This window comes from Ceratotherium simum, chromosome 8 (assembly GCF_057802395.1).
Source record: "Ceratotherium simum simum isolate JZ-2026a chromosome 8, ASM5780239v1, whole genome shotgun sequence".
NCBI classification, from domain to species: Eukaryota; Metazoa; Chordata; class Mammalia; order Perissodactyla; family Rhinocerotidae; genus Ceratotherium; species Ceratotherium simum.
In genome coordinates, this window is record NC_141907.1 from 748,587 (window position 1) to 773,089 (window position 24,503).

The 24,503-nt window shown below is 51.6% G+C and overlaps 1 protein-coding gene across 3 annotated transcripts in view; it reads left to right on the forward strand.

The window, feature by feature from the left end:
• The first annotated feature begins 738 nt into the window (after positions 1 to 738).
• Positions 739 to 24,503, forward strand: part of MAEA (macrophage erythroblast attacher, E3 ubiquitin ligase) — a 39,349-nt gene continuing 15,584 nt past the window's right edge. For all 3 annotated transcript variants that reach the window (XM_004432208.3, XM_004432209.3, XM_014788812.2), the window contains exons 1-2: positions 739 to 835; positions 22,924 to 23,106. In XM_004432208.3, the coding sequence (XP_004432265.1) occupies positions 767 to 835; positions 22,924 to 23,106 (252 nt within the window). In that variant the 5' untranslated portion in view covers positions 739 to 766. The remainder of the gene's footprint in view (positions 836 to 22,923; positions 23,107 to 24,503) is intronic.

A 24,503-nucleotide genomic window follows, 5' to 3' on the forward strand; every position in this document is an offset into this window, starting at 1 on the left:
GGAAGTCTTCTAATTAATGAAACCTAATTTCATTTCTATTTAAACAAGGGAATCGAAGGACCAGTCGCATCTGAAAGGAGAAGAATGCGGCGCTAGGTGCGGGGCCACACACAGCCCTTGGTCCGCTGCGGGGGCTGCTTTCCCGTAAGTGGTTTAAGCGCTCGGCCTCTGCTCTCCCACTGGAGTCCGGGCTGCACGCGGGACGGCCCAGCGGAGAGCAGTCGGCTGGCAGGCACGGGGGCCTGCAGACGTGGCCACACTACCACCGGGGACCAATGCCACGGGGCCACTGCCACAGGGGGGTCACTGCCATGAGGGGTCTCTGCCACAGGGAGTCACCGCCTCGAGGGGTCACTGCTTCGATGGGTCACTGCCAGGAGGGGTCACCGCCTCCAGGGGTCACTGCCACGGGGGGGGGGTCACTGCCTCGAGGGGCCCCGCAGGAACCCAGGTGCCCCACAACCATGCCCCTCACGGTCCTCGGCCGGGCCCGAGAGGCCGTCCCGCCCGGCCGCGAGTTCAAGGAGGGAACGACCCAGCCGGGCTTCACGCTGATTGGCCTAACGAGGGAAGGTCGGCGGTGATTGGTTGGACCGGACGCCTCTCGGCGCGCACGCCGCGGCCGCGCCTTCTTCCGCCGCCAGGCCGGTGGGCGGAAGCGATTGGTGCAGACGCCTGGGCCCGCCCCACCCCGCCCCGCGACGTCACTACCCGGCGTGCCGCGCGGCGCTGCCCCTCCGCCCGCTACTGTTTTGGCCGATTCAAGATGGCGGTGCAGGAGTCGGCTGCCCAGCTGTCCATGACCCTGAAGGTGCAGGAGTACCCGACCCTCAAGGTGGGTTCTGCGGGCTGGGCGGCCGCCCGGCCTGAGGCCGCGGGGGCGGGGCGGGGGCCTGCGGGCCGGGCTCCCCGGGGGCGGTGGGGGCCCGGGGTCTGGAGGCTCCCCGGGGTCGGGGGGTCCCGGGGCCCGCGGGCCGGGCGGGTGCGGCGTGTGGCCGTCCCTGCCCCGCCCGGCCTGCGAGGGTCTCACGGCAGGGCGAGAGCGCGTCCGCCTGGCGCCCCGCCTCGCCCCCGGAGCCCGACTGCGGCGCCTGGGTCCTCAGAAGAGCGTGAACCGGCGGGGACAGCCCGGCGGTGGGCAGGCTGGTGGCTCGGGGCCGGCGTGGAGGCCGGGTCCCCGGGGTGTGGGGTCGCGGGCGCCCGGCCCCAGTGCCCGGCGGGACTCGCGGTTGGTGTACAGCTGTGCGCCCGGAAGCTTGGTGCAGAAGATGGTGGTGTGCTGGCTTCCAGTCACTCATTAGGGCAGCTGCGAGGACGGACCTAGCGACCTAAGGGGAACCCGTTTTACGGGGCGTCACCAAACCTGAAATACCGCCCTTGCCACTCGGTTGCCGGTTGCGTGACCTTGGATGGTCACTTGGCCAAGGGGCATTCCATTAGTATGAAATCGGCCTTCCTGGTACAAGGGCCAGACTTGCTCCTTCCCTGGTTAGTAAAGGGTTTGACGATGATTGGCTAGAATGAAGCACCTGGGAATAAATTCCTTCAAGATCAAGGTCATAGCATTCCCAGGAGAACTGTGGCTGAGCACTCCTTCTTCTGGATTCCTTTCCTGGGGGGCCGGGTAGCTTTTCTCTCCTCCCGGAGAACCCCAGCGCCCCCGTCCACCTCAATGGTGACAGGTGGTGGTGGGTGCAGTGTGGCTGGGTGGCTGCCAGCTCTGAGCCAGCCTGCAGGGGTTTCAATCCTGCACCCTTTGTGTAACTGCTCTGAGGTCGCTTACTCCTGTCAAACGTAGGTAAGGATAGTACCTGTGTCCCCTGAGGGACTCCATATTGCTCAGAACAGTGCTGGCACCTGTTACGAGATGCCTGTACGGTCGTCTCTGCTGAGGTCAGACTGCCCTGCTCCGTGGTCTTCACAGGACAGCAGCAGCAGGTTCTGTTGCTCTCTGTTAACCAGTGACTTGCGTGTGCAGCACCTTACTGGTGAAGGGAGGGGAGGGAGACACTGCTGACACGTTCAGATGCCTGTTTGCCGGACCCCTTCAAGATGTAGGTGGTTGGTGTTTTTATACTCAACTCCGTGAAGACCCTGCAGCTCAGAGAGGCCCTGGGACCCTGCTGCCTGAAGGCCCCAACTAAACTTCCCTTGGGTTGATGTTTACCCCTGCTCCACCCAAAAAAAAGAGGGGGTCCGTTAACTGCTGACCTTCTGTCTCACTCAGCTCACCTCAGGCCTGTCATTTGAACTGACAGACAAGAAGGTTCAAAGATGAGAACTCTGGCGGTTCATCTTTTGGTCCTGGCTGGTGACTGTGGGCAGCATCAGATGGGAAAGGGTTTCTCTCTCTGTCATTTCATAACCATGAATATGATTTGTGTTCTGGAGTTATTAAATAGCCTGTGATGAAAACAGTCTTGCAGATGCTCATACAGGTAAAGAAGTATTATGGTGTCATTTCAAGTGAGCTTGCCAGATTTTTAAACAAGTTTTACTTCTTTTTCAGAAAGATTTTAAAAGCAGAATTTTTGCAATTGGAAAAGCTACTTCCACCATTTTCCCTGCAGATTGTTTAGATCACATGTAAGAATTCCTCTTTTGTCTTGACACGTGTCACTGCTGAGTCCACATTTTTTTCCTAGAAGTTTTCAGGAGTCATTCTTAGTGCATAATGAGGAGGTCTCACTGGGAAATGAGGGATCCTTGATTCAGAAGCATTGTTAGTACAGGACTAGAACGTGTTGTGCTTCTCTAGTCCAGGGCATGTTCTCCTCCTGGGTCGTAGGAGCAGGCATGTGCTGGACCGAACCCCCCTGCTGTCCTGACAGCACATCCTCCTCAGATGTGCTGGGGATTCTTCTCTCTTGGGAGGATTGGCAGCTCCCTCCGGTTCCTCACAGCCTCAGGATACCTGGCGAGCACTTCTGCACTTACTTCCTGCTGAAGTGGGAAGAGAGTGGAGCGGCCATGAGCTGCTGCTGCCGGCACGCTCTGACCCACGCCCTCTCCTCACTGGGGCCTGGTCCTGCGTGGGGTGGGCTGCTGTAGGCCTTTCCACCACCTGCGGACCTTTGGGCTGGGTGGTTCCACGTCCTGGGGGCTGTGCATTGTAGGATGTTTAGCAGCAGCTCTGGCCTCTGCCCACCAAATGCCGGTAGCATGCCCCTGAAATGTCTCCAGATACTGCCAGGTGTCCCTGGGGGGTAAAATCGCCCCCATGAGAACCGCTGGGCTGGATCTTGCTTTATGGAACTTGTTTTTATGTTCTTACAGCAGCACGGGGGGTGGGAAGCTGTCATGAGAATGCACCCTCATTTCCCAGCCCTGGCTCTGAACCTTCCCTCTTGAGTGCCGTCCTGTATCAGGTTGTAGGTCATGTCCCTCGGGCCTCCACGAGGGAAGGGAGAGAAACCTGGGTGTGTAGCCCACCATCTTAAACTGGAAACTCCTGCTTTAATTATATTTTTAAAAGTTTTTTCTGATTACAAAGTAATTTATGTTTATTCTCCAAATTGTTCTCTAATCATCCCATTAATATTTTGGTGTATTTACTTCTATTTTTTGCCTTCAAATAGCTGAAGTAAAGTAATATTTTAGAGACCGTCTTTATCCCAAGACAAATCAGGAGGGAGTCTGCACAGCCCAGGAGAAGGGGACGGGCGTTGGTCACTGGGAGCCCAGCTCTGGACCCTGACTCCTCTCCTTGAGTCTCACCTGGGCTCACCTCTGCCCTCATCTGGAGCCTCGCCCAGCCAGGGGGTCCCCAGCTCCACCCAGCTCAGTCCCCCTTCCAGCGGTCCTCTCCTCGTCACGTGTGACAGGCTGGGGAGGGCGAGGCCAGCTCCTAACAGGGTCTGTGGGCATGGTCTCCTGTGTCTTTTAGTTCTCTACAGGAATGTTTAGATTTGTTGCTTTTAGTTTGGTGGCAGTCTTGTTGACCAAGTACTGCCCTGCGATTTCAAAGCCTGGGTTTGTACTTGTTGTAGAAAGTCTGGGTGCCAGTTATATGCCTCAGGTTATAGCTTTCAGTGCAGTTTTCCACACTTGGTCTTGGCTGGATTTGAGGGATCTTGTGTTCTCAAGTGGGAAACACTGGTCAGCATGAGGTGCTTGGACTTGAGAGACAAGCACGCGTGGGTTTTGATCCTGGGTATGCTGTGTCCTAGATGGTGGCCGTAGGCTAGGTCTTAACTTCTTTTTACTTTAGGTTTTTTGCTTTATAGAGGGAGCCAATCCCTCCCTCAGAAGGCGGTTGTATTACATTAAAGACACTGGTCCTCTCTCTGGCCTCTGGGCACTGAAGTCATAATTCCCTTCGTCTTCCCAGGCTCTCCCTGTCAGACCTTCAGAGCACTGTCTGCTCTCCCCTACAGGAGCCTCTTGCTGCCTGTGGCCTCCCAGAATCCTACCACATCTGAAGCACAATTGAAACGCCTTCTTTTCTGGAGAGCCATGCCTACCGCATGTGTCCACCCGACCTCTCGCTCTTCTTGTCTTTCACACCCCTCGTCAGATATTTGACACACGAGACCCGTTGGGTGGTGTGTCCTCTTTGTGCTGGAGCGCAGCTGACCTCCTCATGCCTGGGCCTCCCTGGACATGCGCAGATTGATGTGAGGCTGGGTTCCCTGCTCTCTGCGGGCTGTTTGTGTTTTTAAGTATTATTAGTATTTTAAACTAGTCAGAAAGGAAGAGGCTTTCTAATACCCAGTTCTCTATGACAAATGGGCTGAATTAGAGGCAGTGCTAACCTCTGGGCACATGGTAGCAGCAGCTGGTGGGGAGCTATGTGACCCACCACACACGCACACACACATGCACCCACACCCCCCCCATCACCCCCCCCACACACCTCGGACCCCTAGCTTCAGGGTGTATAGTGACCGTGGTAGCTGAGCACATCCCATCTGCTCTCTTGCAATCCTCATAACAAACCTAGAAGGCAGGTCCTATTGGCGCCTCCATCTCACAGGCTGCAGAGCTGAAGTCCAGATCCCAATGCCCACGAGCTCTGGCACATGCTCCCTCGGCAGCTCTTGGAGAGCCTTTTGTGGGCACTGTTGGGGGCGCTGGGATGTTGGGAAGAAAAAGACAACTAAGTTGCCTGGTGCAGCTGTGCTTGGTGGGAGGGGACATTAAACAAGTGGACACAAGCATTTCAGAGCCTTTAACGACCGTGATAAAGTCAAGGCAAGTGTGGGACAGTGGGAGGTGTGGGGACCTACAGGGTGGATGCAGTGGCTTTAGTGGGTGGCCAGGCGAGTCATATTTTGGGGAGAAGCTTCGTGGGCTTAGTTGAAGTCTCAGCAGATCCTAACGACATAGGCACACAGTCCCGTTGGAGCAGTGTGGCTTGGGATGTTCCCAAAGCCGTACAGAGAGGTTATGACAGTGGGGCCCCTGAGTGCCTGGGCCAGCGACGCGGACTGCGGGTGCCAGTCAGCAGGCATGGGAAGCAAGCTGGGAAGACCAGTTGGCACCAGAGAAAAGAGGAGGCTGGCAGTGTGCACTTCCCAGCTCGGCGGCGTGGCATTCTCCGTGGGCTTCAGGGGGAGGGTGTGAGGTGCTGGCCTGAACGTGGGGAAGCACAGTTTCTGCAGCGTGACTCTCTCTCAGGTGACTCCAGGAGGAGTGCCTGGCTCGCAGGGGGCACGTCAGCTGTACGTTGTGTTAGAATCTCCCTACCTGGGGACCATTGTTTGAAAACTTTCTGAAAAGAAGAACTATCCATGGTTTCAATAACTACAAACTAATAGTTAATGACTAAATGTTACTAGATAGTTTAATACCGGAACTATTCAACTGAAGGTGGCTGAATGGAGAAAAACCCCCAGCTGTGCTGGTGGTCTTGCTGACCTTCAATTCCTGACCGTGAGCCTTGCATGCTCCCGGGGGTGCTTTCACACGTGCCCCTCTCCAGCCTCCTGTCCCAGCGCACAGTCCCCGGGGCCCGCCTCCTCACCCACTTTCCCATCACAACAGCCACCGGCCCCCCTGCGCCTGCCCTCACCCGTATGGGTGAGCTGCCCATTGACGTTGTTGGCTTTCAGCTTATGCTTGGAGCCCGCCCCTTCTTGCCTGCAGCTCCAGCACTTGGTTCTCTCTCCTGCCTCAGTTTCCCTCTTTTCACTGGGTCATTCCGTCCGTGTGTACGTGGCCCTAATTGCGCCATCCTGAACCAGACCCCTCTCTGGGCCCGAGTCTCCTCCAGCTGCTGCTGCTTTTCTCTGCCCCCGACTCCAGTGTCGCTCTTCCTGGTCTCTAAGTCGGGATTTTTGCCACAAACACATCACCAAAACGTGTTGGTCGAGGTCACTGTCAACTGTCAACTCGATGTTGCTCACGTGGCCAGTCCCCAGGTGATCACCTCCTTCACTGGGCCTCCAAGGCATTGTTCTCTCCGTTCTCACTGCTCGGCCTCTTCGCATGCCTTTGCTGTCTCCTCTGCATCCTCCAGTCTGGAGATCTTTTCCGTCTTCCCGTTACCAGCTCACCCTGGGGGGGTCTCTGTGTTTACGTCTCCATACTCCCTCTCCAACCAGGTCTCTCCCTGAACTCCCACCTTGTTAGCTAGCCACCTCCTGGGTCTCTTCAGGCGTTGGGGAGATGCATGGAAGATACCGTGTGCAAAACCAGACAGCGCCTGACCTTAGCCTCCCCTGCCCAAACCTGCTCCTCAGCCCCCAGCCAGCCCATCTCTGGTGACACAGCATCCTCCTGCCACTGCTCAGCGCTCGGTCAAAGCCGGGGGATGCTCTTCACTCCCGTGTTTCCCAGATCTTTCTGTGAGCCCCTCCTTGTCCACGTTGGCTGCTGTGGCTCCAGGCGTCAGGGCAGGGGCAGCAGGGAGGGGGAAGGTGCCAGCTCCCTTCATGGGGCCTCCTGGAAGTGCTGTTCGGCATTTATGCTTAAGCTGCCCTGGTCCTGGATGGAGCTGGGGTTTGTGGCTCCTGCTGCACCATCCCTTTTCCTGTTTGGTTGTCTTTATCCTTTGAATCACAGCCTGAGAGAAGGGCTTCTGTCTGCACTGTTTCTGTCAGATGCCCACCAGAACATTGGCTCCTTCAGGAGGGCTGTGCTGTGCTCCTTGCTGCAGTCCCAGCGCCCGGAGGAGTGCCTGGCTCGCAGGGGGCACGGTAAATAGTTGTTGGCTAAATGAGCTTCCCCTCTGTCTGGTTGGGAAATTCCGTAAACGTTTGCTCTCCCTTTTGTCCGTCGCACCCTGCCGAGGCTTGCACAGCCCTCTGGTGCAGCAACCTTCTGACTTTCCTTCTCATCCCCTCCTCCAGCCTGCACGCCCTTGCACTTGTAGGAGCAGAATACTTTTCCCTTCTTCCCTCTGGGTTCTTTGGCTGGCTTAATAATTAAATTGACATAAGATAGATTAACAGGAAAAAACAAATTTAATTTCATATGGACAGGAGCCCATAAAAATATAAGACTCAAAGAAGTGACTAAAGCAGGCAGCTTTTAGACAAAGAAACAGTAAATTTGTGAACTGACGAGACAAAGAAGTTTGGGCTTGAGGTAGTAAATTAGTGAGGAAGTAACAAGTTTTGTTTATACAGCCTTCTCGGCCCTAAATTCCCTATCTCTGGTGATAATGATGCCTTCTACCCTCCTGGTACAGGAAGGGTATCTTTCGCATGGGAGATTTATCTCCTGCTTTCAGGGGGACAAGGGAGGGTCAGAGTGTTCTTCTTACACTGGCTATTTCTCAAGTACCTTTAATTAAAAATAATTAATAGGCCAAAGTGGCATATTTTGGGTTGGCATATTCTCCCCTTCACGGTATAGCTTCAGCTCCCTGCCCTCTCTTCCATCGAGAAGTGACTGACAGAATTCCAGCCCTAGCCTGCACTCACTGACTCCCTGTCCTTGTGGGGAGGAGTTGTCTGCACCTCTCTGTTCACGTGCAGCACCACCGTCCGTGGTTTGAAGATGTACACATGCCATTACCTTCTAGTTGACAAGTGGGTGACACCTGCAGGGCACCTCCCTCTGCAAACCAGCTGCCTCGCAGTCTGTTGAGTGGCTTCTCGTCTGAGTTTGCCCCATTGCTCCCTGGCAGTGCTCTGGCCAGGGTCTCCAGGTGACCCCGTGGTTCTGCTCAAGCTCCCTATGGTGTCTTGGTTCTTGTCGCCACCTCTTGCGGTGTGCACCACTGGTCACCCCTCCTCCTGGAGACACGGTTCTGTTTGGCTCCCAGGACGTCACCCTCACCTGTTTCCTCCCAAGCTCATAGCTGCTCCTCATCCCACCTCTGGCCCCTCCTCATTGTGACCTCTCACTGTCTTGGTGACCTTGTGTGGTCTCATGTGCTGTGAGGACCCTCTGTACATACTGATGACTCCCAAATTGAGATCCTCCCCAACCCCAGAACCCTGGACCCAGTAGCTGATTGGATATCCTCCCTTGGATTTCTGTAAGCTGTCTCAGCATGTGTAAATCTGAACTGCTAATCTTAAATGCCTCCTCCCCAAACTGCTTCCCGCATCATCCTTGTCTCAGTTGGCTTAGGCTAAAACCTTGGAGTCAGCCTTGACCCCTCTGTGCTCACAGCTCACGTCCAACCCACCCATACACCCTCTTTGCTCTAACTTCAGAATAAATACAGAATCTGACTGTGTCTTACCTTCTCTCCTGCTGCCACTGTGGCCAAAGCCACCATCACCCTCTCGGGGCTGTTGAAGTGGCCTCCTAAGTGGTCCCCTGCTCTGCCCATGCTGAACATAGCCACCAGATTGTCAGACAAGGCCATTGATCTGTCCTAGTAGCTTCCCGTCTTACTTGGGGTAAAGACCATGTTTGTTAGAGTGGCCCACCAGGGCCTTCATGACTTGGGCTCCCTGCCGCCCCCTCCTCCTCCTCCGTCCCTCCCTCCTCCTCACTTCCTCCTCCTCCTCCCTCTCTACCCTCTCCCTCTTCCCCCCATCCTCCTGCCCCCTCCTCCTCCCCCTCCTCCTCCTGTTCTCTTCCTCCTCCCTCCTGCCCCCTCCTCTCCCTCCTCTTCCCTCCCCTGTCCTCCTGCCCCCTCCTCTCTCACCTTCTCTCCCTCCTCCTCCTGCCCTCCTCCTCCCCCCACCTCCTCCCTCACCCTCTCCTCTTCTCCCCTCCCTCTCCTCCTCCCCCTTCCTCCTCTTCCACTCTCCTTGGGCACTTAGCCACTGTGGCCTCCTTGCTCCAACAAGATGGGCCAGCATGGGAGGGCCTCAGAGTCTTTGCACTTGTTTGCTTTGCCTGGCATCCTCTCCCCTCCAGACGTCATGTGGCTCATTTCCTCGCTCCCTCTGATTTTTGCTCAGGTGTCGCCTTCTCCATGAGCTGACCTTGTTCACACTGGAAGCACCCCATCTCCCTCTCCTGCTCTGTTTTTCTCCTTTGCTGTTCCTGCCATCTGACATACTGTGTTTTGCTTGTGTGTCTGTTTCTAACCACTGGGATTATAAGCTCTGTGGAGAGAAGAGAAGAAATAGTTCTTCAATTAACAAATGAACCATTAAATATTATTTTGGCAGTTCTGTTCAAAGCACTAAGAACTGAAATAGAAGTAAATGTAACTATTAGAATGGATGACACATAACATGTTTATGTACCCAGAAACACAAGCAAAATAACTAGAAAATGATTACAGTTAATAAGAAAGATCAACATAATAACTGGGCACATGATAAATATACAAAAATCAGTCACTTTTCTATATAACAACAGTAACCAAATAAAGCACATCATGGGAAAATACCCATTCACAAGAACCTAACAACAGAAATAAAATGTCAGGATTAATCTTACCAGGCAATGTGGTGGACACTGTGAAGGAGATACAACATTCATTTCTTAGTAAAGGCCAGAAGGAAGACTGGCCTCAGCAGAGAATATCGTGTTTCTGTTGGAAAATACAAATGACAACTGTAAAGATAGCATCTGACGTTTTGTATGCTTGACCACATATTTCTTATTTATAATTGAGGAACCAAGAAGGGCCGGACCCTGCTAGACACCAGAGTTGGGTATGAAACGCCTAAAGTAACAAGCTTATTGCAGAACTGCTGGCTTCCATTTATATATTTTGTCTAAAAAGTGAGAAAGGAAGTTTTGCTGGCGTTATGTATACGAATCGACACTGGTGCCCACTTGTGGTTTGTGTGTTGTGTTTGGTCGATGAGCCATCCCAGGGGGTGAGGGCACTCGACCGTGTGGAGGCGTGGCCTGGCGCTCTCCGTGGCGCCAGCTTCAGTGGCTGGTGCTGTGCTGCATTGTGTGCGCACCAGCTGACTCAGTATTTGCAGCTTGTGTTGTTTTACTTCTACTGCCCTTTCTAAAATGGGCCAGTGGCGCGAAGAGTTTTCTGTAAGTAACCAGTGGATTACAGATGAGATGATCGTGCAAGCACCTGAGAGGAGAGAGCATGGAGGTGCTGACAGCACTCTTCCCGCCTCGAGCTTTGTCAGCCACTCTGGGAAGTGAAAAGTCTTATCTCATCACATCCCTCTAGAAGTTGTCCAGAAATGTGTCATTGTTCAAGAAGCCAAGTTAAAATAGGGGATTTGAATCACTCCTGTCCGTGGTGAGCCTCCCTCAGGATGTATGCTCTGCTGGGGAGGTCGGCTCAGGATAGCATGAAGCCACCATGGTTTGTGAGACAGTCCCATGCCACACACCAGACACAGACAGCTCTCCAGGATGCAGAGGGATATGTACTGCCATTTAGGGCTCCGTCCAGCACTTTAGAAGATGTTTTTAACTTTGTGATAAATATTTAGAAACCTCTTCTGAGGTTTCTTAATTATGAAAGATACAAAGCCTCATGCCGTTGGGGAAATACTTCCTTCCTGTGCTGGTAAAAATGGCTGAAAACATGATGATGACAAACTAACTAAAATGCATTTCTTTGTCAGCAAATACTGTCAGAAAACCCACAGCAAACATTGGAGAAGGTTTGAAGAAACACATGATGCAGTGTGTGAGGGTTGCTGTAGAGCTGGATGAAAGTACAGATGTTTCATACAAGTCGCCGCTTAGGGCGTTTGCTAGATTCTGCTTCAACTATGAAAACAGGAAGGATTACTTTCTGTGAATCGCTGAAGGGGAAAGGTGTACTGGAGGAAATATAATTTAACATCAGCTAACTAAATGGAGAAATCCTGTATCTTAAAAGCTGTAATGCAACAAATTGATGAGAAAGTCCCAAGACCTTTCTTCCTTGTGGAGTGTTGGGGAAGGAGCACAAACAGAAAATGTGTAGAAGGAAAAATGTGTTGAGTTGGACTATATAAAATTGCTGGTTTTTAGGTTAAAAAATGATGGCGGGGGCCGGCCCAGTGGTGCAAGCAGTTAAGTGCACGCGATCTGCTGCGGCAGCCTGGGGTTCGCCGGTTCGGATCCCGGGCGTGCACCGACGCACCGCTTGGCAAGCCATGCTATGGCGGTGTCCCATATAAAGTGGAGGAAGATGGGCACGGATGTTAGCCCAGGGCCGGTCTTCCTCAGCCAAAAAAAAAAAAAAAAAAAGGAGGATTGGCAGATGTTAGCACAGGGCTGATCTTCCTCTCTCTGTCACACACACACACACCCACCCACACACAAATGATGGCTGAATAGGCCTATAACATGTAAAGAGATTCAAAAAAACTTCCCATAAAGAAAAGCCCAGGACCAGATGTCTTCACTGGTGAATTCTAGTAAATGTTTAGAGAATTAACATTGATCCTTCACAAACTCTTCTAAAAGTAGGAGAGGAAGGAACGTTTCCCGGCTCATTCTATGAGATCAGTGTTACCCTGATACCAAAACCAGACAAAGATCACAAGAAAACTATGAATCAGTGTTCTTTATGAGTCAATATAGGTGCTAAAATCCTCAGCAAAATGCTAGAAAACTGAATCTGACAACATATAAAAAGGAGTATGTACCATGACTAAGTGGGATTTACCCCAGGCATGCAGGGTTGGTTCAACATGCGAAAATCAATGTAATACACTATATTGATAGTATAAAGGACAAAAACCACTTGATCATCTCAATAGACAGAAAAAAGCACTTGACAAAATCCAACACCCCTTCATGGTAAAAACACTCAACAAACTAGAAATAGAAGGGAACTTCTTCAACTTGATAAAGGGCATCTATGGAAAAAACCAGCTGACCTCATGCTTAGTAGTGAAAACTTTCCCCCTAAGGTCAGACGAGGATGCCTACTCTTACCACTGCTGTTCAACACCGTCCTGGAGGTTCTAATCAGGGAAGTTAGGCAACAAAAAGAAATAATAGGCATTCAGATTGGAAAGGAAGAAGTAAAACTCTTTGCAGATGAAATGATCTTGTATATGGAAAATCCTAAGACACACACACATCCACACACCCCACAAAACCTATTAGAACACATAAACTAGTTTAGCAAGTTTGCAGGATACAAGATCAGATATAAAAATAAGTTGTATTTGGGGCCGGTCCCGTGGCTAAGCGGTTAAGTGCGTGCACTCCGCTACTGGCGGCCCGGGTAAGGATCCCGGGCGCACACTGACACACCGCTTGTCCGGCCATGCTGAGGCCGCGTCCCACATACAGCAACTAGAAGGATGTACGACTATGACATACAACTGTCTACTGGGCTTTGGGGAGAAAAGGGGAAAAAAAGGAGGATTGGCAGTAGATGTTAGCTCAGGGCCGGTCTTCCTCAGCAAAAAGAGGAGGATTGGCATGGATGTGAGCTCAGGGCTGATCTTCCTCACACACAAAAAAAATGTATTTCTTTATCTTAGAAATGAACAATCAAAAAGGAAAGTAAGAAAACAATTTTATTTACAATAGCACCAAAAATAATAAAAGGCTTAGGAATAAGATTTACTATTAAGCTAGCAATACTCCCCAAATTGATCTACGGATTCAAAACAATCCGTATCAAAATCCTAGCTGGCACTTTTACAGAAATTGGCAAGCCAATTCTAAAATTCATATGGAAATGCAAGGGACCCAGAATAGCCAAAACAATTATCTGAGTCAGCTCAGGCTGCTATAACAAAATGCCATAGACTGGAATGGCTTAAAAAAACATTTGTTTCTCACAGTTCTGGAGGCTGGAGGTCCACGGTCAAGGTGCCAGCAGATTTGGTTGCTGGTGAGGGCCCTCTTCCTGGTTTGCAGTAGGCCGCCTTCTCGCTGTATCCTCACGTGAGAGAAAGGATGTGCTGCTCTTTTCGTCATCTTGTAAGGACACTAGTCCCATTTTGGAGGCCCCATGCTCATGACCTCATCTAAAACTAATTATATCCCCAAGGCTCCACCTCCAAATACCATCACATCGGGGATTAGGGCTTCAACATAAGAGTATTGGGGGACCCAATCATTCAGTCCATAACAATCTTGAAAAAGAACAAAGTTGTAGGGCTCACATTTTCTGGTTTCAAAACTTGTTACAGGGGCCGGCCCCATGGCTTAGTGGTTAAGTGCACGCGCTCCGCTACTGGCGGCCCGGGTTCAGATCCCGGGCGCGCACCAACGCACCACTTCTCCGGCCATGCTGAGGCCGCGTCCCACGTGCAGCAACTAGAAGGATGTGCAACTGTGACATACAGCTATCTACTGGGGCTTTGGGGAGGGAAAAAAGGAGGAGGATTGGCAATAGATGTTAGCTCAGAGCCGGTCTTCCTCAGCAAAAAGAGGAGGATTAGCACGGATGTTAGCTCAGGGCTGATCTTCCTAACAAAAAACAAACAAAAAAACCCAACAAAACTTGTTACAAACTACGGTACTTGATTAGTGGCTATAGTAATCAAGACTATGGAACTGGTGAAAGGATAGAAAAACAGATCAGTGGAATAGAATTGCAAGTCCAGACATAAACCCATACAAAATTTTCAACAAGGATGTCAAAACAATTCAATAGGGAAGGCAGAGTCTTCGATAAATGATTCTGAGACAACTGGATATCCGCATGTGAAAGAATGAAGTTGGACCCCTACCTCACACCACACACAAAAATTAACTCAAAGTGGATCAAGACCTAAACGTAAGAGCTAAAAATAGTTTAGCTAAGAATAAAGGTGCCAATTTTCATGATTCGGCAGTAGTTTTGTTTTGTTTTGTTTTGTGTGAAGAAGATTAGCCCTGAGCTAACATCCGTGCCCATCTTCCTCTATTTTATATGGGACGCCACCACAGCATGGCTTGACAAGCGGTGCACCAGTGTGTGCCCAGGATCCGAATCCGCGAACCCCAGGCCACCGAAGCGGAGTGCGTGCCCTTAACCGCTGTGCCACTGGGCCAGCCTGTACACAGTAGTTTTTAAGCACAAAAAACCAAAATCAATAAATTGGACTTCATTAAAGTGAAAAGCTTGCGCTTCAAAGGACACTATCAAGCAAGTGAAAAGACTACTCACAGAATGGGGAGGAAATATTTGCAAATCGTATCTGATAAGGATCTAGTGTCCAGAACTTATAGAGAACTCTTACAGTTCAACAATAGAGAGATAAATAGCTGGGGCTAGCCCCATGGCGTGGTGCTTCAGTTCGGTGTGTTCTGCTTCAGCGGTCCAGCTTCTCGGGTTCGGATCCCGGGCACAGACCTACACCACTCGGCAGCTGTGCTGTGGCAGTGACCCACATACAAAATAGAGGAAGATTGGTACAGATGTTAGCTCAGGGCAGATCTTCCTCAGCAAAAAGAAAAAAAAAAAGAACCCCATTAAAAAATAGAACAAATAGACAAATGATTTAAATAGACTTTTCCAAAGAAGATATACAGATGGCATGTGTATATGAGCATATAAGCCTATGAGAAGATGCTCAGCCTTATTAGTTATTAGTAAAATATAAATCAGGGCCGGCCCTGTGGCTTGGTGGTTAAGTGCGCGCGCTGCAATGCTGGTGGCCCGGGTTCGGATCCCGGGTGCGCATCGAGGCACCACTTGTCTGTCCATCCTGAGGCCGAGTCCCACATACAGCAACTAGAAGGATGTGCAGCTATGACATACAACTATCTACTGGGGCTTTGGGGGGAAAAAATAAAATAAATAAAATCTTTAAAAAAAAAAAAAAAAAAGAAACGGCCAAACTCTTTTCCAGAGGATCACTCACACCACTGCCAGCAAGAGTCCAGGTGTGCTCAGCCTGGCCAACATGTGGTATGAGCCTGTTTACCTTGAACTATTCTTGGTGTGCAGTAGCATCCTGTATTAGTCAGGGTTCTCCAGAGAAACAACCAATAAGGGAGAAAGAGAGAGAGTGTGAGATTTATCATGAAGGGTTGGCTCGTGTGGTTATGGAGTCTGAGAAGTCCCAAGATCTGCAGTTGGCAAGCTGGAGACCCAGGAGAGGCGATGGCGTAGCTCCAGTCTGAAAGCCAGTGGGCTGGAGACCCAGCCAGAGCTGACATCCCAGCTCCACAGCCAGGCAGGAGTTTCCTCTGACTCAGCCTTTCATTCTGTCGGAGTCTTCAGCGGACTGGATGAGGCCCGCACACACTGGGGAGCAGTCTGCTTTACTCACACTGCCCTTCGAATGCTGATCCCCTCCACGCACACCCAGACTCGTGTCTGACCGCATGTCTGGGCACCCCGTCAGGCTGACACATTAAATTAACCCTCCCACATCCCATTGTGGCTTTAATTTGCATTTCTCTGATTAATATGTTGCATATCTTTATCACTAGCCTTTTGTATATCTCCTTTTGTGACTTTTTATTAAAACCTTCTGTCTGTTTTAAAAATGGGATTGTTTGTCTTCTTGGTCTTGAGTTGTAAGGGTTCTAAATATGCTCTAGATACAAGTCCTTTGTCAGGTTTATGTACTGTGAATGTTTTCTCCCAGTCTGCAGCTTAACCTTAAATTGTCTTTATTCTTAAATTGTCTTTCAAAGAGCAGAAGTTGTAGTTTTGATAAGGTTTAATTTACCAGTTTTTCTTTTACAGTTAGTGCATTCTGTGTTCTTATAAGAAATCTTTGCCTGCCTCAAGATTGTGAAAATTTTCTCTCTGTTTCCATCTAGAAGTTTTATAGTTTTAGCTTTTATGTTTAGCTCTATAATCCATTTCCAGGGAATTTTTACGGATTGTGTGAGGTATGGGTTGAGGTCTGTCCTTTTCCCCTATAGATACCCGGTCCCGGCACCAGTGTTGCAGAGACGGTCCTTTCTGCCCTGATCTGCCCTGGCTCCGTGGTTGGACATGGTGGACCGTGCCTGTGGGTCTGCTTCTGGGTTCTGCACCCTCTGTCCATCGCTTTCTGCATTCCAAAACGAGTGCCACATTGTCTTGATCGCTGTCGCTTTATAGTAAGTCTTGAAATCAGATACCATTGCCCATACATTATCAAAGTCATTAGGAATATTTTTTTTATCGTGGTAAAAACACATAACATAAAATCAACAATCTTAATCATTTTTAAGTGTACAGTACTATTAACTATATGAACATCATTGTGCAACAGATCTCTAGAACTTTTTCATCTTGTGTGACTGAAACACTATATGCATTTGTCTTAGTCAATTCAGGCTGTTAGAACAAATTACCATAGACTTGGTGGCTTACAAACAACGGAAATATATTTCTCAAAGTTCTAGAGAGTGGAAGTCCAAGATAAGGGTGCCCACGTGGTCAGGTTTGGTGAGGCCCTCTTCCGGGCTGCAGACTGCTGACATCTCTCTGTCCTCACGTGGTAGAAAGAGAATGAGAGAGCTCTCTGGGGTCCCTTTTTTTTTTTTTTTTTTTTTTTTGTGTGAGGAGGATTGGCCCTGAGCTAACATCTACCAATCCTCCTCTTTTTGCTGAGAAAGACTGGCCCTGGGCTAACATCCGTGCCCATCTTCCTTTACTTTATATGGGACGCCGCCACAGCATGGCTCGACAAGCGGCACGTTGGTGTGCGCCCAGGATCTGAACCGGCGAATCCCGGGCCGCCGCAGCGGAGCACGCGCACTTAACCACTTGTGCCACTGGGCCGGCCCCTCTCTGGGGTCCCTTTTAAGGGCATTATTCCCATTTATGAGGGCTCAACACTCATGACTTAATTACCTCCCAAAGGCCCATCTCCAAGTACTGTCACATTGGGGGTTAGTATTTCAACATATGAATTATGGGGGGGGCACATTCGGTCCACTGCACCATTGAATAACAGCTCCGTATTTTCCCCTCCTCCCGCCCCTGGCAACGACCATTCTTTCTGTTTCTGAGAGTTTGACTACTTCAGATGCCTCAGATAAGGGGAATCACACAGTTTTTGTCTTTTTTTGTCTGACTTACTTCATTAGCATCATGTCCTCACGGTCCATCCATGTGGCAGCATGTGGCAGAATTTCCTTCCTTTTTAAGGCTGAAAATACTCCATTGTACGGACGGACCACATTTTCTTTATCCATTCATCCACAGATGGACATTTAGGCTGCTTCCACGTTTTAGCTGTTGTGAATAGTGCTGCAGTGAACATGGGTGTGAAAATGTCTCTTTGAGATCCTGTTTTCAACTCTTTTGGGTATATGCCCAGAACTGGGATTGCTGGGTCATATTAATTGTTAGAGGAACGTCCATACTCTTTTCCACGGCGGCTGCACCATTTTACACTCCCACCAACAGTGCCCAGGGTTCCAGTTTCCACATCCTCGCCAGCACGTGTTTCTGTTTTTGGGTAGTGGCCGTCCTCCTGCGAGTGAGGTGGTGTCTCGTGGTAGATTTGATGTGTGTTTCCCTGATGGTAGTGATGGCTGAGCGTCCTTGTGTGCTTGATGACATAGGAAATGTAGAAATGTCTGTTCGAGTGCTTTGCCCCTTTTTTAATCAGATTGTTTGTTTTTGTTGTTGTTGAGTTGTGGGAGTTCTGCACATTCACCCTTCTCAGTTGTGTGGTTTGCAGATCTCCTGCAGCTCCCGGGAGCCTCTCCACCCTGTGGGCAGTTCCTTTGCTGCACAGGAGATTGTGGGTTTGATGTAGCCCCATTTGTCTATGTTTGCCTTTGTGCCTGTGCTTTTAGGATTATATTTTTAATATTTGTCTCTCTTTTTTTAATTCTTCCAAAGTCTGTTAAGTTTATAGTCATGGTAATCCGTGTTTATTTATTTAGGCTATGTCTTTTTTTTTCTTTTAGGCTAACTACATATTTTGTTAGCCTGACCACATCTTTTATTGGTTTCTTTCTTCGTTGCCGTTCCTTGCATCTCGCGCTATCTCCCTTCTTGGTGCTGTTATTTGTGTTTCACTGAGGACTCTCGCTAAGTAATTTCCTCCCAGAGAGGGTTTGTGGGGCTGAGCTTGGAGCCCCTGCAGAGCTAAAGTGTCGTCATTCTGCCCTCGTTTTTGAGGGCAGTTTGGCTTGGTGTAGGATCTTCAGCATTTCTGAAATTCCATTTTTTCATGTGGCAAAAACCCTGTGGGAGGGAGCCTGGGAAGGAGCTGTTGGTGACTGAGCAGCAGGGGACAGTTTGGGGGAGGCAGGAGAGGCAAGGGCCCTGGGCTGGGTGCCCCGTGGGCAGAAGGCTGAGGAGCTTCCCAGGCTGGCTGCCCGGTGTCCTCTGGATGGAACTGGCACAGAAGGCTGCCACGTGGCTCAGACACCAGAGCACACGGGGCGGAAATTCTAGGAGCTCCTGCAGCAAGGAGGGCTGCTACTTGCACCCCTGACCCGGAACTGCATCTCGAGCTCTTGGCACAGGCCAGACTGGCGGGAGCAGGGGGTGGGGGACCAACTAGTGGGCGACGTGTGACAGACAGGTGGGCACGTGACAGACGGGTGGGGGTCGTGGGACCAACTGGAGGGGGGTGTGTGATAGACTTGTTGGGGATGTGTGACCGACTGGTGGGGGGCACGGGCCCAACTGGTGGCGGTTGGGGGACTGACTGGTGGGGGGCCCAGGACAGACTGGTGAGGGGTGGGGGCAGATTGGGGTGCAGGCAGCATAAGGCAGGGGCCTGGAAGTGCAGCCCTGAGAGCGAGCACAGGGAGGAGTCCTCGTCCTCCCTGGGAGGAGGGGCAGCAGGAAGCCCTGGTCGGGGCCGTTTGAAGGTCAGAGTTGCTGGAGATGCAGGGGCTGGCACTCAGGTGACGGTGAGTGTTTGCAGCTGTACGGGCGTTGATGCTGCTGCGACTCCCCAGGGTGGGCCAGTGGAGCACGTGGGCTGGAGGCCACGTGGGCCGCAGGCTGTGTGGTGGAAGAGTGCGGTGGGCCCTCAGGCTGGCCAGCCACGCTGTGAGGCGGTTTTGTTAACTGCAGCCCAGACGTGTACCAGATCCAGTGTTGGTTTCTTTCGTCAAAAGATAAAATAATGAAATGTGACTATAACCTTACAATATAAATTGTTGGGACTGGGTACTGCTGACGGACTGAAGAGGAGTGTTACAGCATCGCTTGCTTCCTTTTTGGGTAGAAGTTAGAAGTGGGTGTCCCAAGACTGTGGAGCTTGCTTTGGAATGTCCCCTTCATTCCCCTTGGCTCTGTGGGGCGAGCTCTCCAGGTCGGTGTTACAGAGCGGAAGGCAGGGTGGCCAAGACATGTCCCTCTCGCGCGTCACTGTGCTGTAGTCCAGCAAGATTGGGTAAGTTGTCCTCGAGGAGCAGGCTCTTGCGTCATGGGGGAGCCTGCCGGTGCTGAGGAGCCTGGGGGAGGACAGCGTGCGTAACGGCGCTCAAAAGGGGACTCTGGCCCGGCTGTTCGGCCACCCAGACCAGGAGCATTGTGATCACTGGTGCAGGAACTGACAGCGTGTGCAGGCCTGTGACCTTGTCTCTGTTCCTATGTTATGGTTGTTTTGATTACATTTATTGAAATATAATTTTAATGTCTGAGTCTGATGATAAAACTTTGGAGCTTTTGTTTATTGTGCATTGTGGGATTGTTTCAGTTCATTATTTAGTAATTCTGCTTTATTGTGTTTCCTGAAAGCGTCAGTCCTGGTCACACTGGACACACATGACTGTCCTCGCACAGTCTGCAGGGCCCCTGGGGCAGGTGGTGGCTCCTGAGGCCTTGGCTCCACTGTGTTGGGAGAGGAGGGTGCTGGTGGAGCCAGGCCTTCCCGGCCTTCTGCACTCCTGCGTGGTCTTCAGTCCTGGCCCTGGGGGTCTCCGTGGTACGCTGTGGGCACCTCCCTCTGTGTGTGGGAGCCCCGTGCTGGGAGGCCTGCCCGTCTGTCAGGGCAGAGCTGGCTCACCAGCTCCCGGTCTTGGAGCGGAGCTCAGAGCTCTCACTCTTTCAAAGCAGTAAAATTAATGCCTACACTTCGATTTAAAAAATAGCCTTAGAGGGGCCGGCCCGGTGGCGCAAGCGGTTAAGTGCGCGTGCTCCGCTGCGGCGGCCTGGGGTTCGCTGGTTCGGATCCCGGGCGCGCACCGACGCACTGCTTGGCAAGCCATGCTGTGGCGGCGTCCCATATAAAGTGGAGGAAGATGGGCACAGATGTTAGCCCAGGGCCGTCTTCCTCAGCAAAAAAAGAGGAGGATTGGCGGATGTTAGCACAGGGCTGATCTCCTCACAAAAAAAAAAAAAAAAAATAGCCTTAGATTCTGAAAGGGAGTATGCAGTTGTCGGTAAGCATGCCACCAACCGCGATTCCAGCTCCTTCCTCTAAGAGCTGCTCGTGTCTCGTCCAGGAGTCTAGTGGACACACGCACTCAGGTCTCTATGCCGTGTTGTGTTGTTTTATTCTGAGGTGCGTTTGGGAAACTAAAGCTTGGACGTGGAGGACAGGGATTCGTATCTGCCGCCGGCTGTCTGCTAGTGGCTTCACCTTACCCATGCACCACGGAGCTGACTGTGAGGCGGAAGGCTCTTTGGGGGTGTAAAGTCAGGACAGGCCGGTTAGGTCACAGACCTCAGTACAACTGAGGATGCCTGCAGACACCTTTCCCTGGTGGTGGTTTGGAAACATGTGGGTGTTGCGGACGCTCTGTGTCTCTACCTGTTGAGGATGGCCCTGTCACTGTGTCTTGCTCAAACTAGACCCTGGCATGGTCGTAGGAAAGACTAAGTCATACTTCATAACCTCCAGAAATTCCATCTCATGGCAGGGCACACTCAGATGGAGTCGAGTGTGGGGGCCCTACGCCAGGGAAGGTGCCAGGTGCCGTGGCAGAGCATGGTTGGGGAGCCTGCCGAGCGTTGTGCTGGGCATGGGGCCTGGTTCTGTCTGCACTTTCCCTCCTTTGGTCATTGACTTGATGTCTATTCAGAAGCCCCCTGGGCCAGGCACCGTGGTGAGTGCTGTCTAGGAAACGGGTGTCTTCAGGCTGACTTCCTCACCCAGTGGAGACGAAAAGAAAGAAAGAACCCCCTCATTTTTTACAAGAAATCCTGAATCCTCAGGAGGAAGCATCCGTGAGGGCAGGCCGAGTGGGGTGATGGAGGGCCCTGCAGACCACTCTGGCCAGCAGCACGGATCCGAGCAGGCCGGCTCGTGGGGATGGGAGCTGATACCCCACGCTCACCGCCTGCAGCTACCGCTGTCATGGCATGCTGCGAGAGCCTGCACCGCACTCCCTCAGCAAGGGCGGTTCCAGCTGGTTCTGCACGCGACACTGGCGCCGCCTCCCATGTCCCGCTGTGTCTGGTTTCCTAGTTGTGTTGTGGTTTGAGAGCTCCCTCCGACCCGTGGCAGGCTCAAGCGTTTACTGGCCTCAGTCCCGGCACGGTGGTGGCCATGCGCTGAGGTCTCCCCGTGTGGCAGATGGGGCTCGTCCAGTGGCGTTCTGCCCCTCAGGCTGGTAAAACCCAAGGTGTGGATGGGAATGTTTGCCACTGCCACCGAGTCCCCACGGGAGGCTGGGTGGGAGTGGCAGCTGGGGGCAGGGACAGTGCTGGCCTTGCGGGTCTTCGGGGAACAGTCCTGCTGCGGTGGCCCCCTCCTTGGTTGGGGCCAGGCCCTTCCTGTCTCTGCCGTCGCCCCAGCATCTCTGTCCCCAGGAAGCCAGGCTCCAAGCCAGGCCTGGTCTTCTCCCTGCGGATCACGGTGCCTGGCACGCAGTTGGTGCCTAACGAGTGTTGGTGGAGCCCGCAGTGCCTGCTGGGAGGGGGTCCTTCCGCATCGCCGGGCACAGCTGAAGACGAAGCGTTCCCTCGGGTGTGGTTTATAACAGCCTTGCAGGTTTCTGCAGGGTACCGCTGCTGCCAGTGCAGCCAGGCCATTTGAGCAGCCTTGGTGGTGGGGAAGTCCTCGTCTTCGACGGGTTTCCATAGGATTCCCGAGGGTGCAGTGCTGAGTCCGCAGCCTGGTCGTGTTGCGACGAGCACGGGAGCACAGAACAGGGCGGAAGAGGACATCAGCTGCAGCTCTGTCAAGACGGCAGGAGAGTGACCAGGACTCTCCATTATTCTTCATGGGTTTTTCACTTTTCACATGTGTGTAGGGAATAGGTTACCTTTATACCCGGGCAAAGATAAGTGTTCTCTTGCTGAGCTTGGTCCGATGTGCACTTGTAATTTCACGTGAGTGTTGGTGCCCTCACTGTTCAACCCTGGTCCAGCTGAGGTGCCACTTTCTGTATGTCCTTGACCTGGTGCCCATCTGTCTTGTCAGTGTCCTGCCTCTGCTGCACGACGTGGCTTCTCCCAGGTTCATCGTGGGTTTTCTAACCTGGTCGGTTTAAGCCCCGGTACTACTCTCCTTTGTGGTCATTTCCTTAACTATTTGTTATCCTAGATGAACTTGGGATAATTTTGTCCGCATACATTTAAAGATTTTTTTGGAAGGCACGGAGGCGGCACCGTGTCTGTAGATTTGGGGACAGTATGCATATTTGCATTAGTCCCCTCATCCAGGAAAGTGAGTGACTCTTCATTCTTTTGTGGGCCTCAGTCAAATTTTAGAGTAGACACATTGTTAGAGAACTAGAAGCCTAAGACTTTTGCCTCAAAAAGTGCCATGAAGGAGCCGGCACGTCCCCCACGTGGTGCTCGCACATGATGGTATGGATCTGAGCCATCTCCTTTCTTTCTAGGTGCCCTATGAAACACTGAATAAACGCTTTCGAGCTGCTCAGAAGAACATTGACCGGGAGACCAGCCACGTCACCATGGTGGTGGCTGAGCTGGAGAAGACCTTGAGCAGCTGCCCTGCCGTGGACTCCGTGGTCAGCCTTCTGGATGGCGTGGTGGAGAAGCTTAGTGTCCTCAAAAGGAAGGTCAGTGCTGCTTCCAGGTCGTGCTCCCGTCAGGCTGCAGTGTGGGCCCCACAGACCCAGCCTCCCCGTGTACCCAGTCTGTCCTGAAGAGGGGATGTCTTCTGTGGGAACAGGGTCGCAACTGGGGCCAGGAAGTCCCGAGTAGAGAGGTGGGCTGTCGCGGCAGGAGCATGGGAGAGGTGTCCCCCTCTGCGCTGTCTGCACCCTCGAGCCTCTGGCGGGCTGGCAGGCTGGCTTCCAGCCCCACGTTCCTCTTCCTGTAGGGCTGGTTGTCCTGGCTCCAGAGTGTCCCAGGCCCAGACGGGGAGCCCAGGACGGGGAGCAGATTGATTATTGTTAGAATTTCACCTCAAAACAGCAGGTAGGCTTTCTTGTTTCTGGGAGTGGCAGACAGAGCATTTGGACTAATATGCCACTGAGAGCAACCCAAAAAGTGTGATAAGATATTTTAAAACATCTTATTGACTGTATCAAAGAGCTCATGAGACAGAAGGGAATCACCAGAATCGGAGGGCAGGGGGTCAGAGAGGCGAGGAGCCACTGCTGCCTGGGAATGCCAGCCGTGCCACACCAATGGGAGCTCCTCCGAGGGCCTTGCTAGCCAGTGACCCTGGGGCAGCAGAGGGGAAGCCTGATGGCAGGACCCTATAGCACTACACATCAGGGAGGGGTCCCCAGGAGCAGACTTCCCAGACAGAGCACTGCAGGCTGGGTTCAGAACACCTGGGTGAGCCAGAACCTCACCTTCTACCTGGTGTGGGTGTTCCAGCAGGTAGATGCTGTTCAGAGTAGATGCAGTTCTCTCGTGTGGGGGACGTGTCAGTCTGAGTATCACATTATTCAAGTACAGTCCCCAGCACACTCAGAGATAACCAGGTGCACAAGACACAGCAGACACAACAGAAAGAGATCTGCGCAGACTTCAGATATACAAACGGTCAGATGCTGCACTTTACTGAGTCAGGAATACATAACAGCTTGAAAATATCTGCAGGGAAAAGAAAGTACAAAAAGTGATTCAGAGTTTAAAAAGAACCAAGTAAAACTTCAAGAAGTGAAAAATATGATAACTGAAGTGAAAAACTCAAATATTTGCTTATAACAAACATTTTAACACTTAATCAGACAGAGCTAAAGAGAGAATTAGTGAACTGGAAGGTACGTCTGAGGAAATTATCTAGAATGCAGCACAGAGAGGTAAAAAGATGAAAATACATAAGAGGATAGGAGACATCAGCGAACAGACTGCTGTGTTCAGCCAGAGTCGGAAAGGAGAGGTGGGTGGGAGTGGAGATGGTGTGAGGAGAACGACCAAGAGGTTTTCAGAGCTGATGGAAGTCACCAGTTCAGAGTCCCAACAGGATAAATAAAAATAAACCTACGTAGGATTTTCACTT